This window comes from Anabrus simplex, chromosome 6 (genome assembly GCF_040414725.1).
Source record: "Anabrus simplex isolate iqAnaSimp1 chromosome 6, ASM4041472v1, whole genome shotgun sequence".
Lineage (NCBI taxonomy): Eukaryota > Metazoa > Arthropoda > Insecta > Orthoptera > Tettigoniidae > Anabrus > Anabrus simplex.
The window spans coordinates 223,517,263-223,540,056 of record NC_090270.1 but is presented as its reverse complement, the minus strand read 5'-3'; the positions used below and the strand labels follow the sequence as shown (position 1 = coordinate 223,540,056).

Sequence of the window (22,794 nt, the reverse complement as noted above, 5' to 3'; positions counted from 1 at the left end):
ATGCTTGCTGTACGACAAGGGTCAGTTCAACCAGTTTGTGGTGAATGAGGGGAGTTGTGCAGGTGTCTACCATAATGTTCCACAAATGTTCATAGAGCTTAAGTATGGGGACCTGGCAGGCTACTATAAAAGTGTTATGTCTTTGAGAGCTTCCCTAGAGATTCCTTGAGAGTAGCTATTATCCTGCTGAAACATACAATCTGCAATGGTCAACATGAGAACAACCACTAGACTGACAATGCCATCCACATATTGTCAGTAGTTATTTCCCCCCATTAATCGCTAATCATGATTTCACATGAAATCCAATAGCTCCTCAGGACTGTAACACCTGGGGTTGGTCCCTTATGGCTCTTGACAATAGAATCAGTGCAGTCCCTCTCAATGGTATGCCATCAGAGACATCAGCAACGATTAACGTGGCCACGACAAAAGTGTGATTCATCACTTTCAACAACACTACGCCATTTGCTGACCCAGCATGACTGTTCCTGACACCAGGACAGCCTCACACGTGGATGCTGTGGGGGTCAGTGGAACTCTTGCTATAGGGATATAGATTTATAAGCCAGATGCACGCAAATGATTACTAATTGTTTGTCGAATAACATGTGGTGCCATAGTAATTCAAATTTCCACTTCTGTTGCCCAGGGGTCCATCCGAGACACCCAAATGATGTTTCAATCTTTACGCACTGTTGTCTATTGGATTAGTCCAACTTAGGTCTTCAAGGATCTGTACCTTCAATTGACCACATCAGCCATACCTGCTGTACCATAGAAGCGTTTTGGTCAACACATACAGATGCAGCCCATATCGATAATCCACTTTATGCAGACCAATTAATTATCTGAGCCCTCTACCACTGACAATTGTTGATATCCTACTTGTACCTGTTGGCGATGCATGCTTCACAAACAAATGTTTCAAGCTGCTGTACTTCACGGACTACATGTCAGCTATGCTCTACTGGTCTTTGCTTAGAGGTGGTGGTTTGTCAATGATCAATCTATCAAGCTGGAAAGGCCATACGAGCAATTTGAATGGTCTGAACCCAGTATCTTTTATGTACCAAATTGGCACCATTCCATATCTCCAATATCAACACAAATGACCCATTCCTTTGTGGCATTGCATTTTCCATTTTCTTTAATGTACTGTATGAGAGGAATTTAATAGAACTGAAGGGATCAAGCGAGTTGGCTGCACATAATAAGGTTGTGAAGCTGGAAACTTGCATCCCAGAGATAGCAGGTTCGAACCTCACCGGCGGCAGCCATGAAGCTGAATTTCTGCGGTTTCCAATTATATGTAGGATGCTAAAAGGTTAGTTTTTTCCACCTATTCAATACATATAAATTTTATAAATTAGGAATTTATTATTGATTCCACTTGAGACATGTTTCGCCCTTCATTGAGGGCATCATCAGTCAAAATATCACCTCAAGGTAAAAAATCAGGTAACTGGTTAGTAGTTGACATGTACAAATTAATACATATTATTAATACAATTACAAAAATTAAGTATGGGAAATAGTTGTACAAAAGTGATGGTTGAACATATAGGTTTATAGATGAAAAGTCGGCACCAATGCCTAAAATTAACATAGTAGAGTTCGGCAGTGGTGCTCTGGAGAAACAGTTGACGCAATCATAGGAAAATAAAAAGTTAAAAAATATTTACATTAAAACAATTAAGGGAGAAAAGGTGTAGTGTTCGGCGTCAATGTTTGTAACCGAACTCTACTATGTTAATTTTAGGCATTGGTGCCGACTTTTCATCTATAAACCTATATGTTCAACCATCACTTTTGTACAACTATTTCCCATACTTAATTTTTGTAATTGTATTAATAATATGTATTAATTTGTACATGTCAACTACTAACCAGTTACCTGATTTTTTACCTTGAGGTGATATTTTGACTGATGATGCCCTCAATGAAGGGCGAAACATGTCTCAAGTGGAATCAATAATAAATTCCTAATTTATAAAATTTATATGTATTGAATAGGTGGAAAAAACTAACCTTTTAGCATCCTACATTCAGTATCTTCAATACGGATAGCAATGAATTTTATCACTTCCAATTATATGCTAGGCGGATGCTGGGACTGTACCTAAAATAAGTGTATGACCACTTGCTTCCCAAACTTAATCTCTCTGTGTTAGTGTGATGTTATACCATTAGAGAGAAAAAAAAAAAAAAAAAAAAAAAAAAAATCTTGAAAGAGGACAGAACATCGATATTTCAAAATGAGTGAACCTCTTTTTCTGGTACAGAGATTTCAAATCGTAAAATGTTAATGCAATCAATAGCATTTTCTAACAAGGAAGTACGTTCATAGGCTAAATTATCTTTACAGTGCTCTTTTTTTTATATTGACCTAGTAGTATAGAAGCAAGAGCTGGGAAAGAAGTTGGAGTTAACACAAAATAAACAAGAATGTTGGTACCAACAGACAGGAACACTAGCAAGAGGGTTCAAAATAAGGAAATACAGTAAAGACTAAGTTAAGACCGAACATGTTAGATGAAGTAGAGTATGTAACCCAGTTTAAATGGTAGGATCATCATTTCAAAGTTCTGCGCTAAACCATGGACTGTGTTGTAGTGATGGGACAGTCGATTCATTTTACTGAATCGATTCATTTGATTCCGTTCACGTTACTGAATCGATACAGTGATCCGATTCACGGCTCATTGGTCACCGCTCCTACTGCATCTGTGTAGTATGTGCTGGTAAGAGAGCAGTAACAGCATTCAGTGCTCGCAGCTGCCATCTGGTCTTCATACTATGAACTCCTTTCTTAGAAAAAATGCTAGTTACTCTAATACATCGAAGGTTTCCGGCGACGCAGGGTGGGAAAGGTTAGGATTAGGAAGGCAGCAGCCATGGCCTGAATTAAGGTACAGTCCCAGCATTTCCTGGTGTGAAAATGGGGAAACTACGGAAAACCATCTTAACGGCTGCCGACGGTGGGATTCGAACACACCATCCCCCGAATGCAAGCGCATAGCCACGTGATATTAACCGCACGACAACTCGCTCAGTCATTTTTGAAAATATGTATTTTTCTATCAGCTGAGGACTTTTTAAAATCGTCATATTTTGTATAGGCTACTCGAGATGTACAGTAGCCCGCTGGTTTTCTGATACAACATACTGTTATTGTGTCTGTCCACATATGATTGAAGTCTTGTGCAACGATGTGACATATGAACTGAGAGAATACTGAACCGTTCTTCCCAATATAAAACAGGTACTTTTGAGTGGTCATGAGCATGAATCATAGTCATAGGGCAGGCTAGAGTCGAGTTTAATTGTCAAATGTCAACTAAGTTATAATACTAAGATTCATTAAACTAATAAATAGTATAACCTAATAGCCTACCTACTTACTAGCTACTTCAGAATTATGTTGTGACTACCTTTTTAACACTGCAAATAAATCCATATATTATTTAAACCTCCCTGTAAGAAGAGGACAGTGAATGCAAATGGGTATTATTTTCAAATGAGCTGAGCTCAAGAGTCCATTATAGCATACGATTCTTTCAGTGTAGCATGGCTCACTGTATGTCTCGCTGCAGTGAGCCGATAAGGAGCCGCGTGTATCTTTTGTCTCACTGAGCCGGCTCGTTCACGATTCTTTCGGTGTGCTATGGCTCACTGTATGTCTCGCTGCAGCGGAAGCTCGGCTCTCCGCGTGTCCAGTGAGCCGATAAGGAGCCGTGTGTATCATGTGTATCACTGAGCCGCGCTCGTTCACGATTCTTTCGATGTGCCATGATTCACTGTATCGCTGCAGCGGAAGTTCGGCTCCCCGTCAACGTCCAGTGAGTGCGCCACTCAGCACTGTCCACTGGGAGTAAGCTGAATCGTGTGCCGTGAGCTCGCCGTTCCTGTGAATCGATTCACTCGGACACTTGAATGAATCGATACACTGCTTCGAATCATGCATTCAGTAGCCAACACTACTGTGTTGAGATGAAAAGAAAGAAGATCTGATGCGTCACTAGGAAGAATTCGAATTGAATTTATTTATGATTTACATGCCACTGCGGTTGAAAAGCCCCTTTTATGTAGTGTCTTCTTATAATACAATACAGGTTTATGAACACACTAACTACATTTTTATAAAGAGAAAGTATTTTAAATCTAATTCACAAACCTTTTTGTGAAATTGTTTTTGACGATCTTCCACACCTTCAAAGTCCAAACCAGGAATTTGTGCTGTTGCTTGATTAGCCACTGTTTCCACCTTATCCTCAGGACCCATTCCAGGAATCACTGCTGGTTCATCTGCAAACCAACACAATGCAGGTCACCACTAAATAAAACACGCTTATGCATATTTTCTTATTACAAATAAAGTTAATTTGTTTTCTCAGCACAGTAAACCATTTCACAAATATATAACGTATTCACTTGAGTCATTTTCCTGTGATTTTAGCAATCTTTAATCTCAAACAAGGGGAAGGAAAAATTATGCACATTTTATTTTGAATCTAAAATACTAATAGAATTCCACTACATTTTTGGCATGGTACTTTGGTAATTGCTGGCATACAGATGTCCTCCTTTGAAGAGAAATATTGTTTCTCTTCATGGATCTACACAGCCACCCTCTGCCTGCTTTAAACTGCAAGATTCCTATACTGCTTTTCTCTGCATCTCCAGTGCCTTTAACTGTAGTATTTTGTACAAAACTGAATAACCATCTTTTCTTAATCCAGTTACTGTACATATATTAATAGTTCTTTTTTGATTTCAGCATGCGTTCTTGTCACACTGTAACTGTCTGTTTTACTTATGCCAGTAGCACACATCTGATGCTCTACACAAAACTCACGTGCTGCAGCACAATTGCCATTATTTTCTGCTAATGTGATCAATGTTAATTTAAACTGTGTTTTGTAACTCCCAGTTTCCTTACCCATCACTAACCACTATTCGCTTCTTCTTCTTCTTCTTCTTCTTCGTTTTGCCTCATGACTGAGGCGTCGTGACTATCATAATATTAAGCCCTCTAGTCGATGAACCATACTCCGCCATTCTTCCCTATCTAAAGCTTTCAATGTGGTTGCTCTGAGAGAACACTGTAGGGGGCCGTTCACCATGTCAATCCATCATGTTGGTACTCGTCCTCGTTGTCTGGTTCCCTGGACTTTGCCCTCAACAATCAGCTTTTGAAGACTACCATCTCGGCGCATTATATGTCCAAAGTAGCGTACAATCCGCTGAGAGACCTTACATGATAGACGAAATTTTATCTGAAGTTGGTTCAGGATTGATGTGTTCGTGTGATAAGCTGTCCAAGGAATCCTTAACATTTTCCTCCAGCACCACATTTCAAAGCTTTCTATCCGTTCACGATCAAGTTTGAGGATGGTCCACGTCTGTGTGCCATACAAGAAGACTGAGAAGACTAGAGATTCAACGAGCTTCCTTTTTGTCTTAACGGTGATGTTGTTATCTTTCCAGATCTTCCGCAGATGGATCATTGCTACCTTTGCTATTTCAATTCTTCGCTTTATTTCATCTTTGGAACTACCAGGAGCCTAGGTATACATACTGATGTACAACTTCACACCCTCCAATCTGTTTGATATGTAAAAATAATTAGCAGAGAGAATGGTGAATGTTGTAGAACATATGTGTACCTGCTACATGGTTACTAGCTAGTGATGCATGCATAGACCAACATTATGTGTAGCCTTCCATGCCGAGAGGTCTCATTACTGCAGCGTGGCTGAATGTGCTTCTCAGTCACTGCATACAAAGTGATGAATAGCCATTGAAATAATAAGGCTATGGCTAGACAGGCATTGTTAAAGGAAACAATTTTTCGGTGGGGAAATGAATGAACCGTTTTATTCTGTTCACCCCCACTAGCCTGACCATTAAATAACAGAGTTATCTATGAGTTTTGGAATGTGCTAGCAACACAATGTATTTTTAACGCAGTTGCCTTGTAGGGCCTTGGTGTAGACTGTCATGCATTTTTGAAGAAATGAAGTGGTTTGAAATGTCAAGGCAGAATTAAGTATAACATCAAAACAAATTGTTTTAATATTAGTTGTCAGATGGCTTAGCTGCTGCCTTCCCACCTGGAAGACTGCGGTTCAAGTTCCAGTTAATTCCAGGTTGAGATTTTCATCTCAAGATTCAAATGGTCTCAAGAAAGGCATCCAGCCTTAAACCCCTGGCCAAAACCACAGTGAGCCTGGGTGGTTCTAGCAACTCCAGAAATATCTGGGATAAGCTGAAGAAAGTTTTATTGGTTGTCAGATGACAATGTGAATATAAACAAGAGAGAAAGTGGTGTATATATCAAATAATTGGACACTACATTACATAACGTATATGTAGCCAATGAGAGTTGCATCCCTTATCGGATGATTATCGTCCATGATCCATTCATCTGTGTTGTTACTTTGAGGATGACTTTGTATTTTAATGCTGTAGCGTATAACCGCAGCACATTGCACATTACTCAGTACATATTTCTTGTGTGATTCAATGGACACATGTTACATTTAAAAAGTCTGTCTAGCCATAGTCTTAATGTTTTCATGACTAGATATTTAGCAAAAAAAAAAAAAAAAATTAGTAAACACACTGATGTGAGAAAAATTTTACACAACCATGGTGAGAAACTAACATGAATTTTTATTTTCCCCCAAACTTCCATTTCAAAATTACGGGAGGGAAGAATACATGAGCAGGGAAAATTATCAGCTAAATACAGTACTTCTATTACAAGAACCTAAGTTTTTTTTTTTTTTTTTCCAAAGGACATCTGCTTCAAGTATCTTACTCGATTAACTAACCTCATGACCCAGTAAATCAACATATCAACAGTTAAAGTATATATGAGAATTCTGAAAGAATTTGTATACATCTGACATTATTACTGTTTCTTTTCCATCAACAATAGCAACTGCAACATGCATAGTGTAACTAGAATTTGAATATGAAAATCATGCATTTGTTATCCATTATACAATTCAGGCTTTAACAGTGGCTCTCATACTTTTGATATAGTGGAAATGAACATCTGTTATATGTAAAATCAAAATTACAGCTCTATCTAATAGAATTATCAAGACCAACTCGATCCTCAGACTTTAATGCTACTCTCGTTCAAAGATGGTGAATCGAGTAGCCGGATATGTTGCAAATGTGGGTTTGTTTTGGTTTGTTGTTATCGTATGTAGTCGGTGTAATTTCATGAAAGTTGACAATAAATGTTAGTTTCTTTGTAGAATATAAGTGTGCGAGTGTATTTATATGAGTCAGTGGACACTTAGGATCTGTTATCATACGCAGTACTGTGAGAATGTGTTTGTTTTGATCGTGTTGTGAACCAGGTTTAAGTCTAACTACGGCAATGCCTCTCATACAACTATTCTTAAGTTTTTTACGGAATAAAACATTAAGAGAGAAATGGATTAGGAATATACATCGTGAATATTTTGAAGTCGATGACAAAATTGTAGTGTGCATACATCATTTTGAGAATAACTTAGAAGTTAGGGAAGACTTTTCTATAATTCGAAATGGTGAACCTATTCGTGTTCCTCGAAAAATATTAATTGAGATAGGATATAATTGATATTATGATATTCCATCAGTGTCTATGTGTTTCAAAGTGTCGAGTGATTTAGACGCAAGTGTACTTTACAATAATCTGTGCTTGCCTGCAGAAATGTTTGGCGGGATCTTGGAGTATAACAAAACTTATAAGTGTGACAGATGGAACAACCTGTATACTGTTACACAGAAGAAATAGTGACTTGGAGGGATTAGTTGGGTTCGTAACGCAGGGTTTTACACTACTAACACCTTCTGATTCATGCTGTGGTTGTCTGTTATCAAGCAGACTGCACCAAACTGAAGGTCGTCCATATGGTTAAATTCTTGCTAGTTGTTTTACGTCGCACCGACACAGATACGTCTGAATGTACAATATAACTATTTATAATAGTTTATTTAAATCTGCCTTGATCAATACACTCATTAAATGAAAGAAACATTATTTATTAAACCATACATGTTTCGGGAAATCTCAACCATTCCCTTCATCAGTGGTTAGATCAAAGAATAACATAATATGACACAATCTTTTGTTTTACAATTTGAAGGAGTATTGTGTCCCAATACATCATGTCAAAGAGTAAAGAGAACTTATGAAATATTATAAAAATGATCAATACATACAATTTTGGTTGAACTGAATGAGAAACACTATACAAATTTATGATCTTCAAGTTTTTCTTCTTTTCTTCTTCTTTTTGTTCCTTAAATGATTATATGCTAGCCTAAACAGTGGGTTATCTTCTGTACTTTTCTCATTTAAACTTGATTCAGAATTACATTTTTGTGTAAGGTAAATTTCTAAATTTTCCAAAACATTCATTAGTTTTCCCTTTTTGGTCGAATGTAATAATTTCATGTCATTGGAAATGTCTGTAAATTTATGATTCATTTCAACCATATGTTCTCCCATTGCCGAATATCTTTTATGTTTGACCGCATTAACGTGTTCTTTGTACCTTATAGCCAAACTTCTTCCGGACTGTCCTATGTATCGTTGTTTACATGTTTGGCATGTTAATTTGTAAATTCCTGATTTATTAAATATACATTTATTCTCTATTTTATCTGAATTGAAAATTATCTTATTAGTATTATTATCCGTTTTGTATGTGACATTGATGTTCTTTTTTCTGAAAATTTTAGCCAGTTGATAAGAGTGCTTATTTCGAAAAGTTAGAACTATGAATTTCTTTTTCTCTTTTCTCTCTTTAATTAAAGTTGTTTTAGGTTCATTTTTCACTTTATTTATCATTCTATTAATAAATCTGTTGGAATATCCGTTGCTACGAGCGATTTGATGGATTATATTTATCTCTCTATTATAATTCTTCTTAGACATAGGTATGTTCATAGCTCTATTAATTAAACTGTAAAATGTTGCCTTTTTATGTTGACCTGGATGATTGGAGTCATTTCTGATAATAGTATCTGTTTGAGTAGCTTTTCTGAAAATTTGGAAATCAAAATGACCAGAATTTCTAGTAACTGTCAAATCTAAAAAATTTAAAGTCCTATCATTTTCAGATTCCATCGTAAAATGCACTTGTCTATTCAAAGTATTTAAATACTGTAATATACCATCAGGTTTAACCTTTCGTTCATCGATAATAACAAATATATCATCGACGTATCTCAACCATGTAATCAATCCATCTATTTTATCCACCAGTCAATACGGACCAAACACAATATTAACCTATCATGGTTAAGTTTATTAACAGATACGTCTTACGGCGACAATGCGACAGGAAAGGGCTAGGAGTGGGAAGGAAGCGGTGTTATTTGCCTGGTGTGAAAATGGGAAACCACAGAAAACCATTTTCAGGGCTGCCGACAGTGGGGTTTGAACCTACTATCTCCCGAATACTGGATACTGGCCGCACTTAAGCGACTGCAGCTATCGAGCTCGGTCATATGGTTAAATATCAATGTTTAGAGTCAATAGAGTTTTTGCACTCATGTTCTTTAATGGGTAAAAACCTATTATATCTTTAGTATCCGAACGTTTCATTACTAAGGTTACCATCATTGTGTGAAGTGCTGCTATGCCAAATGTCAACATTATGTTAGCATTTTGAGAATTGGGTTAACATAAACATTTCGGGTGTACTTGGGCTGAGTGGCTCAGACGGTTAACATGCTGGCCTTCTGACCCCAAGTTGGCAGGTTCGATTCTGGCTCAGTCCGGTGTTATTTGAAGGTGCTCAAATACGTCAGCCTCGTGTCGGTAGATTTATTGGCATGTAAAAGATCTCCTGCAGGACTAAATTCTGGCACTTTGACATCTCCGAAAACGGTAAAAAAAAGTAGTTAGTGGGACGTAAAGCCAATAACATTATTATTTTGGGTGTATTTCCCTTTCATTGGGTGCTGAACATAAAAAATTGTCCACCACTTCAAAACTAAGGCAACAAATTATTTTTTCATAGTTCTCATGAAACCGAATAAATTGAGGAATTTAGCACCTTAATTTATTTTTAAACATTCAAAATTAAGTTACAAATATCATTTTAACAGTTTTATCATGCACTTTCATCTATCCAGTAAAGTGAAATCTAAGAGAAAACGTTAATTGACTAACTGAAATTTCTAAATAATCAGCTTGTTTTTTTCTTTTCTAGTAGAATATGTGTGATTCTAGTTGATTATATGTGGGGCGTACTTGTTGGCGAAGCGTTTTTATATGTGTAAAAGTGATTTTCCCCACGATGCTACATGTATCATGTTAAATTACCCCCGTTTGTATATGTACGTGATATTTTCGTGTTAGCCAATACCTGCAGTCGGCTACTTCGGCCACCATGTTTTTTTATATCAAATCAAATCAAATCAAATCAAATCAAATCAAATAAAATCAAATCAAATAAAATCGAATCGAATCAAATCAAATCAAATCAAATCAAATCAAATCAAATCAAATCAAATCAAATCAATCAAATCAAATCAAAATCTCTTTATTTGCAAATGAGGTGTCTACCTCGGTGGCAAATGGTACACTAAAACGGTCTGAGGATTGGAGTCGGTCTTGGAATTACTAATGTTTCTGTGGTTAAAACCTGTAGTGGATTATGAGCAAGTATATTATGTAAAAAAAAATAACAATGAGATAGCTACTAAAACTGAAAAGATCCAACTAAAAGCTCTGAAGCCTGTGTTTATAAAAAGGTCAGGCATATATTTTCTCTGAAAGGGAAAAAACTAAAATTAAGGTGTAAAATACTTATTAATATTATATAAATGATAAAATTTAGTAGTTCATAGCTGGAATGTCTTGTCTTACCTATATCTTGGTCATCAATGCCTGGTAGACCTGCTGGAAGTGTATTGAGGTTGTATTTATCCCGCATCAAGTCTCCAGGACGGTTACGTGTCCAGAACTTGCTTGTATGGTCATTGGAGCCAGAGCATAGGATGTGACCAAGCGGATGCCATGCTAGTGTCCACACAATACTATCGTGAGCTTGCTCAATGCCACCAACCTCCTTATCAGCACTGTCAAGTAAGAATATTCTCAGTATTAATGATTCATCACCTGAACTGATATCTCGTATCCAACAACTGCTTGTTGCACCAAATACATGAAAGAACAGAATTTGAGATATTTCAGGCTGTAATTTATAAGTTCTCTAAATAGGCTTATGTACAATGAAATATGTCCTTCAATGAATTTATGGTTTTCTTGATGCAAAGTTCAAATCAATTATTACCAAGCATGCGTTAAAGAGAAACTCTGCTGAAGGTATTCAGGTACTTTTGATTCACCAAATTTATTCACAATTTTTTCAATATCTTTCTGAACCATAACATATAAGTTAGTTGTAACTATTTTTACAGTTCGTATTTTCTAGGCTAGTCCTTTTGCTCTTAAAACATTTTGAAGAATATCACATATTATCTATCCTAAAATCGGCTGAAGTTTTATTTTCTAGTTAATGATGAGCAACCTAGTTACTTCATAAAGATTTTTATATTGTTACTAGCTGTAGTACCCAGTGTTACCTGGATAGTTTCTGAATGTTTACCTTTAAGATTTGTATTGCCTGTTAATTACGTGTGAAGTGAATTTTTGTAGAATTCCTTACTGAGATGTTGACTAATATTTTACGATCTGTTACGTAGTTTTAGAGTTTTTTATATGTGTTCGATTTCAAGTATTAGATTATTTTATTTTTGAGTAATACTTTGTCCTTATGGAACCCTGAATTGACTGGGAAGTATGTGATCCTTTAAGAAAAAAGTATGTGTTTACCGTCACCCTATAGATATGGTGTACACGATTTCAACTGTCATTAAAACTGTCACCAATCAGCCTCGCGATTCCAAAAACTGTGGATTCAACAGTAATCTTGGTCGTTGTAGACTACAGTATTTAGTTTTCACCCTATCACAGCCCCCATTCCAATGGAGGTTGAACGTGAGCTTAAAAGGTATCTAGAGCGTCACAATTCATCTCAGCGACATATATACAATGGATTTGACATTAATATCGGTTAATTTTCATTATTTTTACATGTCATCCTTTCCCATTCCTCACCGCTGGTGAGGGTAGGAATTTCTTACCTCCATAGTATATTTTTCTTTTCTCCAGCTAGTAAGTCATGTGTGTACCAAGTTCGGTTGAGAGCTATGCTGGAACATACTGTATACTTGACCATACTTGATCATTTTGGGTGTTTTCTGTCTCATCACTTCTTACTCCCCATGCTGATGGGATTGTACTTCGACTTATGGCGACATCCGGAATGTCAGTATTCATCCCATCGACCCCGAAAAATACGGGTTAAAAAATAATATTAGTCGTTTTTGATTATTCTTACATATAGGATCGCTAGGATGTCTTACATCCATAGTCATTTTTTTATAGATAGTAAGTCAAATGTGTGCCAAGTTAGGTTGAGAGATATGCTGGAACACGCACACATACATCCCTAATCTCGGCTATTCTAGACATTCTTTTTCTTCTCAACCCCCAGGACTACGGGGACTGAACTTTGACTTAAATAGTAACTGGAGCGGCACTATTCACCTCAGCAACCACGATAACTGTGGATTCGACACTAATATAGGTCAGTTTTGATTATTTTTACATTCACCTCCCACCCTTAGGGGCGTTAGGTGTGTCAAATCCCCACAGTAATAGTTTCCAAATAATAAGTCATATGTGAACCAAGTGTGGTTAAGTGATATACACGAACACACCCACATACATCCATATGTTCATTTTCATTTTCACCCCTTCTCAACCTCCATTCCCACTGTGGCTGAAGTATGAATTAACTGGCATCCTGAGTGTCACAGTTCAACTCAGTGATGTCGAAAACTATGGATTCAACATTAATATCAGTCTCTTTCTATTACTTTTATATTTCAACCATCCCCTAGGGGTTCCTACTCTTTTATCCCTACAGTAACTTTTCACATAGTAAGTCCTAAGTGTACCAAGTTCAGATGAGATTTATTCTGGAACATATGCACACACATCTGTAATCTCAGTAATTCTGGATATTTTCTCTTTCATCCTTTCTCATGGGGATGGGGACTGAATCTTGGACTTAAACGATAACCAGATTGCCAAGATTCATCTTGGTGACCAAGGAAACTATACATTAATATTCGTTGTTTTCTATCATTGTTATTTCACCATCGCCCGTAAGGGGTGTCATACCCCACAGTTTTCTTTCTTAAATAATAAGTCATATGTGTACTATGTTTGGTTGAGAGCTATGTTGGAACATGCACATGTACATCCATAATCTCCGTCATTTTCAACATTCTCTCACGCCTTCTAACCCCCATCTCGAATGCGAATTAACTTTGACTTAAACGGCATCCAGAGTATCACAATTCATTTTAGCTACCCCCAAAATTATGGATTCAACACTAATATCGGTCATTTTAGGATATTTTTACATTTTGCCCCATTCCTTTAGGGGTGCTGGGGTTTTATTGCACCTACAGAACAGTAATTTTTCCAGACAGTCAATTTTATGAGTATCAAGTCTGGTTAAGAGCTATGCTGGAATGGACGCACGTTCATCCGTAATCTGTTATTTCTGACATTTTCTTTTTTCACCCCTTCCCACCTCCTATGCTGATGGTGACTGAACTTGGACTTAAACGACATCCAGAGTGTCACTATTTATATCAGTCATCCAAAACTATGGTTGTTTGGCGCTATTTTTATATTTCACATTTGTACCAATTTTGGTTGACCGAGCTCGATAGCTGCATTTAGTGTTAAGAATTTCATTATGGTCCGTATTGAATCGAAATTTACAATGTTGAATAAGGATAAAGGGTTTCCACCTGTTCAATACATTGACATAGTGAATTAAAATATCACATTTTTATTATTATCATTATGGTACCGGTTTTGGCATCTCCCATGCCATCATCAGCCAATGAAAAATTTTGCAAGGTATTATAAGTGATTGCATGAAATATTTATGTAGTATAGGAACATATACAGAGCATGCTATCTAGTGTTCTGAAATTATACAATTATATATTTACATTAAAATATGTGTGATTAAAATACAAAAACCATTTAATCTTTTAAGATGTTACCCCAAGATGTGTCTAAACTCCAAATTGAAGAATGAGAACAAATAGCAGCAAAAATTGGATTACAAATCTCCTTTGAAAAGACGGAAATGATGCCATCCTTCAAAGTGGAAACATCACCTATCACACTGACTAATAACAAACAAATTAAGGTTGTTAATAACTTTAAATATCTTGGAGAGATTATAACTTGGAACTTAAAAGAGAAAATATCAGTTGAAAATAAAATTACCAAATTAAAACAAGCACAACACATTACTAGGCCAACCTACAAGAATAAATCTCTCTCGATAAAAGCAAAATTTAAACACTACAACTCCGTTATTAAGCCTGAAGCAACCTATGCTAGTGAAACCTTATTCAATTTGAATACGAAATCAACTACAGATAAATTATAGAAAATAGATAGACGAATCATTAGAACAATTCTAAACAAAACACACCAAGTAGATGGACAATGGCGATTACTACCTAATGAAGTTGTATACCAGGAGACCGAGTCTATAATAGATACAATGCGGAAAAGAAGAGTTGCTTTTTTCTGTCACATATTACGACTACCAGAGACTAGGATACTCAAGCATTTATTCAACTACTTTTGGAAAAGTAAAACTAAAAATCACTGGTTCCAAGAAGTCCAAGAAGATTTAAATGAATTAGGCTTGACAATTAAACAAATTGAAAACAGAGAAGAGAAGAGGATCCTGAGAAATAACGACGTGAGACTTAAACTGAAGACCTATACACGCAAACAGTACAACATAACTGACGAAGAACGGGCAGCCAGGTCAGAGAGAATGAAACATTTCTGAGAACAAAAGAAGAAACATCAACCAAATTTGTAACCAATATTCTTAAGACTTGACTGTATATAGATTGATTTCAGTGCTTCAATGTGGGCGTAAAATAAATAATAATAATAATAATAATAATAATAATAATAATAATAATAATAATAATAATAATAATAATAATAATAATAATAATAATAATAATAATAATAATAATATTATATTATATTATATTATATTATATTATATTATATTATATTATATTATACAAAGATAACTCGTGTCATTCCACTGTTGATATTCTACATTTTTTACAGTTTCTTAAATAATTCTTCACATCTAATGCACAGCTACATTCTACAAACTTGGCAGACCTATCAAAGATGGTCCTATGACATGAAAGCACATCCTGATCACGGCATGTTTGATTGCTATTTCCAAATAACAGGCATGGTCATGAACCTCCTAGCAAGAAAGATACTTTATAAAACATGGCGGCGTGTTTCCATCCTGCCCTATACAGCATTTCTTACTAGACTATCATGATACAGCGTAAGTTGCTGTCACCTAGTGATAATCTGTCCATCAAGTCGATCCAATCTTGGTGCAGCTTGTTCAGTCCGGTACCAGGATAGTACCTAACTTAAGAGCAAAGCCGCTTCCTTCCCTCTACATTGTCTATCACTTCCAATCTTCCCATCTCCCTGACAAGGCCCCTGTTCAGCATAGCAGGTGAGGCTGCCTGGATGAGGTATTGGTCATTCTCCCCAATTGTATCCCTCCGACCCAATGTCTCACACACTCATCATAAAAATTCCACCCATCGGATTTCATTCAAACCACTTCCTACACAGTCTCCGGAATAATAAGAATAAATTGTGAAAATGTCAGCGAAATCGATCCAGTAGTTTTGGAGTCTGTGCGAGACAAACTCATATAGCTTCACTTTTATATACTGTATATAGATTATCAGTACTACACTGCTCTACATGGATTTCTATGTACAACAATGAATAACCTTTCCTAACCTCTTCTTTTCCATAGAATTCAAAAATGCAATCAACATTAATTTGTTTACCATGTCAGGTTTCCCAGTAATTTTAAATATTTTGATTTCTAGATATTATTTTTGAATAGTGGTGTACACTTTAAAAGTGAAACAAGATACATACAAAGACATGTTTAAGTGACATCAAAAAAGTAACTTGGCAACACTGCTAGAAGTAAACTTATTAGGCATTTTGCTGTTCATATTAATTTAGTTTTGGTATATAGAAGTGGAGTCCGTCAGTGACTGGTCGGATGCGCTGGGCCCGTCTGGATGTAGTTGTGTGAGAAAGAACCATAGCTTCACATGGATGTGTAAATAGCGATTTGTTTTGCTGTATTTGTGGGACACATGTTTTACAAAAACAATGAAGAAAATCAGACGTTGTGAGAGAAATGCATCTTGCTTCTTTTCCTTTTAATATGCTGTTGGTCGAGCCTCCTGGACGAATGCGGATGGTCGAGGGTAAGCGCGGCTCTTACCTATCATACAGATCATTTTTCAAACCACTGTATGAGATTCTTACAGTCATGTATGTCTTAATTCGATCTAGATGCATGGTTTTCAGGAATTTTGTTCTTGAAAGTTTTTCTCCAGTATTGCAATTCAGAATGATTTGTGAATTTATCCAACCAATGTCAGAAGAGAAAAGAATATTCTATGACGCCACTGAAAAGAGATTCTTGCAACTGAGTACTCAGACTTCACGCCACCAACAACATCCATTCCACCTTTGGTAAGGTTATAGAAAATCACAACAGGTTTTTATAGATGGTTATAATAAGAATAAATTGTGAAAATGTCAGCGAAATCGATCCAGTAGTTTTGGAGTCTGTGCGAGACAAAATAAAAAAAAAATAATAATAAAAAAAATTTAAAAAAAATATATATTGTCTTAGGATTTCGCCACAAATGATCTTTGCTCCAATACGGCTGATGATGACCCCTAGATGGGTCGAAACTAGTACCGTATAATTTTGTAATTTTGTGAATATATTGTATTGAAAAGGTGGAAACATTTACGTTATTATTATTATTACTTATATATTAGGTTTTTATAGGTCTAGGGAAGTTTCATCAATCTCATCAGATTCACACAACGTCAGTAAGAGGATTATGTTCCAATATTTCTTAGGAGCACACGACACAACCACTGCGTTTTCGCTAAACGCAAAGGGACTACTGAAAGGAGACCTTTGTCTAGTGTTTAGTTTCTGAAGGTAACCTTTTGTTTTTCATCAATGTTGTTACAACTGTCAAATTCTTTTGAGTAGCCAACTTATTTGCAACAGGCATGGAGGTGAACCAATTGTCTATTGTCATATTCTGATCACAGCCTTGAATTGGTAAAGTCATCTTTTTCACAACAGCACTTGGTATATTGACCAAATGAAAAGGTCCCTCAGGTCGATTTCCATACTAATCTTCAATATTGTGTGTATAAAACATTCACGCATCTACTACAGCAAACATCTTCAAACTATACTTTGCCGGGTTGTTTGGCAGGTATTGCCAGAAAGCCACCTTCTTCAAAAAGATTCTAACATTTCGTCCAGTGTCACATATTTACCTCTGCTGTAGTTATTCAAACATCCTGCATAAATCCGTGAAATATATTCCTTATCGGCATCAGATTGTTAAGTGCTTTCCTCCTTTGTTTTGTGATTTCATCAGTAAAGCGAAGGGCGCTAAGCAATAAATAAAATAGTCTGTAGCTCATGATCAGAAAAATATTTCAGATGCAGTTGTGTCATTTGCTCACATATCTAACATGTTTACATGGGAAGATTTCATCACCCTAGACAGATAAAGCAATCCAATAAGGACTTCTTCTAAATTTGTATCAACCACATCTGATCCACGCCTGTACTTGGTTCTACTTTTTCTCAGCCATACATTTGTATGGTGCGTTATTTCTTAAAGAACCGACATTGGAGAAAAGAGGTTCAATACTTCAGTAATTGTCTCTGAATTCCTGACCTCCCTTGTCACTCCTGGAACGTGAATTACGATGTTCCTCCTTGGGAAGCGCTGCACTGATTTGGTGCGTGCGTTTTCCAATGCGTTGTCTTGTCTCGGCCTGTGTAATAAGGCCCTAACTTATCGGCAATTTCTTCCTCATCCTCTTCTTCAACAGACTGTTCACTTACACTAATGTGGTCACTATTTCCACGCTCATCTCCTGAAACATATTCCCTTCATGGTCCAATTCCTCTTCAAGCCAATTACCTATTTGATTTTCATCACTCATAATTTAAACAAAATAAACTATACATAAAAATGTAAATAATAAGTAAATCTGGATAATTAATCTTAAGGTTTCTAAGAATTTGACAAACACAAAATACAAAAATCGAGAATCAAACAAAATCAGTAAAAATGTGTAACAGGGATAGTCTAGGGTGAGCGCTCTGCTCACTGGCACATAGTAGTGTACAGCTAAGTGGCACTAAACTCACTGAAGGTGACGCAGTTGCACACTGACTAATTTCCCCCCATTCCTGACATTCCAACAACAGCTACTCATTGTTACAGGCTGCTATCGGCAGCTTCTGGCCTTTTATAGCAAAATTATTTTGAAAGTAAGTGCTGCGCTCACTCCTCAACGAACAGTGGGTTAAACTCGGTGAGTAGGATAAAAATTTAGCTCTGCATACAGAACGTAGCATATGCCAAATGTGAGATTATTGGCAAACGGTTAAAAAACAAAAAAAACATGTCTTTAATTAAAATTATCAATGGTGTGGAGGGAACATGTAAATCACACAGATGGCTGCTATTTCTGTCAAGTTGACATTCATGATTACAACGCAAGGAACTGGAAAGTCATACTGTAATCCAATCAAAGACCTGTTATGAGACCTGTGTTAGATAGGCAAAATCTACCTATGCCCTCCGCATCAGATCCATCCATGAGCATATATCCTCAATGTGACAGTGAATAAAAGCAGAATGAGTCTCAGACAGAGTTGACTTTTGACACAGTGTTAGTGAAAGCACAGTTGGCCCCGCGGTGTAGGAGTAGTGTGCCTGCCTCTTACCCGGAAGACCTGGGTTTGATTCCTGGCTAGGGCAGGGATTTTTACCTGGATCTGAGGGCTGGTTCGAGGTCCACTCAGCCTGTATGATTAAAATTGAGGAGCTATCTGACGGTGAGACGGCGACCTCGGTCTTGAGAGCCGAGAATAACAGCCAAGAGGAATTGTCGTGCTGACCACACATCACCTCGCAATCTGCAGGCCTCGAGGCTGTGCAGCGGTCGCTTGGTAGACCAAGGCACTTCAAGGGCTGTTGCACCATGGGGTTTGATTTGGTTAGTGAAAGAAGCACACCACAGTTACTTACTCAGCCAAAAATTAATGACTTGGTCCATGAACCTATTCATCCTAAGAAATTGCAAAAATTTCAGGTCAAGATTCAAAACCCAAAATTTCCTCTACTGAAGATACTACCATTTTTGATTCACAAATCTCATAATAATTTATCTTCAGAGTTAACTACACACACAAAAAGTAGTCTTGGTAATATCATGTGGTCAATATTGTCTCTACTCTAACTGATGATGGAAACTACATTTACAAGAGCAAAATATATTAACCATAAACACTTACCCTACATGCCAGAAGAGGATGGCACCATCAGAACCTCCACTACAGAAAAGTCCTTCATGATACGGATGCCACGCCACACTACTAGCTTCTTTCTTGTGTCCCCGGAATGTCTGCACCTCTTGAGATAGGTTACGTAGATCAAATAACTTAAGTAAATGGTCACGAGATGCAGTCACCAACCAATTACCATTAGCATTCCACTTGATGTCCATCACGGTACTCTTGTGTGCATGTCTAAAAATAAATAATTTCTGATGGATAAGTATAAACACAGTACTAGTGATTCTAAATGTTTTCCATTAGTGAATAATATTGACTGTTAACACATAACAAGAATGGATTAGAATTAAATAGAATAGAGTAAATGAATGAATGAATGAATGAATGAATGAATGAATGAATGAATGAATTAATTAATTAATGAAAAGTAACTTATTCCAGGCAGTGAGATTTCCTTGCCGTTGGGTAATTTGAAGTTCTTCTATTTCATTAAACACTCATGTTCATAACAAACAGAACACCTTGAAAGACTAGAGATAGGAAGTTCATATTCACAGGACATGTTCATTAGTATGTTCTGCAGAAACGATTACCACTTTAGTCACCTAGGTTCAGCATGTGCCTTGTTGCCTAGTAGGCACCGGGTCCTCCATGGGCACTGATAACTTGTTCCATGTGTGATGGCATCGACGCGTATAAGGCACGAATGGCACCCTGGGGTATAGCCATCCATGCTGTATTCACATGGTTCCCCAGTTCATCTTTGGTAGTTGGCATTGGGTCACAGCGCCACACCCGTCGTTTCACCATATCCCACACATTTTTTATTGGCGACAAGTCCGGTGATCGGGCGGGCCTGGGCAACAGTCTGACATCCTGCAACAACTAGAAGGCACATGTTCGTGCAGCAACATGTGGTCGCGCGTTGTCCTGATGAAATATGGCGTCTGGTGTGTCGTTCAGGAAGGGTATGGCTACGGTTCGCAGGATGTCATTCACATAGGTCAAACCGGTCACAGTGCCCTGGACACGCAACCACTGTGATTTGGGGTTGTACCCTATAGCACCGCACACCATAAGGCCTTGAGGTGGTGCTGTACGTCTTGTGCGAATGTGACGCCTCTCCCCCTGTCCGCGGCGAACCAAAATTCGGTCATCCTTTTCAAAACTGGATTTGTCTAAAAACACTATCTGCTGCCATTCCTGTCCCCAGTGATGTCGTTCCATATACCACTAAAGTCTAGCATGTTTATGAACATTAGTCAAAGATAGGCGGAGAAGTGGACGCGCCAGCAACCCAGATCGTAATAAACGGCGATGGACTGTCACTCCTGATAGTGTACGATGTGTTACACTATTGCACCAGAGCTGAGGAGGAAGCAGATCTGTCCTGCAATGCCATTCGGATGAGGTGTTGATCTTCTCGGGGGGGGGGTCTGGTTGGTGAGACCAGACCCATCTCGTGGTGTTCTACGGTCTTCCGTGAACTATTCTGTATACACCAGTTGCACTGCAGATACACTTCGTCCCACACGAGCAGCAATTTCCCGGATGGATGCATCACGTTCTCTCATGCCAATAATGCGCCCTCTTTCAAACTCACTCATTTGACGGTATGGTTCTCGCATACATCTGCGAGGCATCCTGCACGTCTGCTCAAGTCACACCGATCCATTACCTTCGGTTTATAGCGACGAGAGCCGCAGGCACATTTTACCAGTCGGTGGTAGTGCATCAAGGTATCGATGTGGATCTTGAATCTGAGGGCCGACATGGTTCAAATGCTAATCATTTCTTCAGAACATACTTATGTACATGTCCTGTGAATATGTACTTCCTATCTCTAATCTTTCAAGGTGTTCTGGTTAATATGAACATGAGTGTAGTTTCTTCAATCCAAATAGCGGTCATTTCAGTTTCCCAAGGTAGTTGAAAATTGTTCCTAAGAGTCTCTTGGGATCCATTCTTACAAAGTGTCAATAGAAAGTGATTCTTTCTAATTTTATAAGTGTGTTTGTAATTTTCTTAATAACTGTATAAAGTTTGTTACGTTTCCTGTATTGTTCTGCATCTTTAAATGGTGCCAATTTTTAAAAATTCAAAGTACAATATTCTGTTGCATACAGTGCTACTAGGTGAATTATTCCTGAGTTTAGCATTAATAAAAAGATATTGATTTCTTGTCATAAAAGACCCTGGTTAAATGATAAGATTGCTTCTATCTAATTAATTCCTAATTTAATGGTTTGTTTTTCTGAGACTACTGCTCAATTACTTCTCGTATGTATACTTGAATATTTCAGTTCTATAAATTTGTCATGAACTTGGGTTTCTTGAAAGAGATTTGTAAACCTGTTCTTTTATTTGTTCTTCAAATAATTCTACCTGCTTTTTTCAACTCTGAATTTCATTTTGTAATGGGTATTCCTTAGTGTTTGCTAAATTAGGTTTGTTGATTATTATCAAGGCCTAGTTCATGAAGACCGAGCTCGATAGCTGCAGTCGCTGAAGTGCGGCCAGTATCCAGTATCCAGTATTCGGGAGATAGTAAGTTCGAACCCCGCTGTCGGCAGCCCTGAAAATGGTTTTCTGTGGTTTCCCATTTTCACCAGGCAAATTCTGGGGCTGTACCTTAATTAAGGCCATGGCCGCTTCCTTCCTACTCCTAGCCTTTTCCTGTCCCATCGTCGCCATAAACCCTATCTGTGTCCGTGCAACGTAAAGCAACTAGCAAAAAAGTTCATGAAGGGTTTTGAACAATGTTCCCCTATCAATTGAGCCATATCATTTATTACAGTATTATTGGCTCTGAAATAATATGTGACTGGCACATGTCCAAACCATCCTTTCTGTGATACTAAAAATATCAAATAGATACCGGAACGAGCACAATGACAGAAATTTCTTCATCATGACCACCACCAACTACATTACCAACAGTCCTACTAACTGGACAAGTTGGCCGTGCGGTTAGGGGCGCGCAGCTGTGAGCTTGCATCTGGGAGTTAGTGGGTTTGAATCCCACAGTCAGCAGCCCTGAAGATGGTTTTCCGTGGTTTACCATTTTCACACCAGGCAAATGCTGGGGCTGTACCCTAATTAAGGCCACGGCCGCTTCTTCTTCCAACTTCTAGCCCTTTCCTACCCCATCGTCGGCATAAGACCTATCTGT

The 22,794-nt window shown here is 37.5% G+C and overlaps 1 protein-coding gene across 1 annotated transcript in view; it reads right to left on the bottom strand.

The window, feature by feature from the left end:
* The window catches only part of Wdr33 (WD repeat domain 33), a 239,767-nt gene that overhangs the window by 44,395 nt on the left and 172,578 nt on the right, over positions 1 to 22,794 (bottom strand). Inside the window, exons 6-8 of the mRNA XM_067150215.2 lie at positions 19,623 to 19,856; positions 10,889 to 11,100; positions 4,178 to 4,308 (exon numbers count right to left, since the gene is read on the bottom strand). Of these exons, the coding sequence (XP_067006316.1) occupies positions 4,178 to 4,308; positions 10,889 to 11,100; positions 19,623 to 19,856 (577 nt within the window). The remainder of the gene's footprint in view (positions 1 to 4,177; positions 4,309 to 10,888; positions 11,101 to 19,622; positions 19,857 to 22,794) is intronic.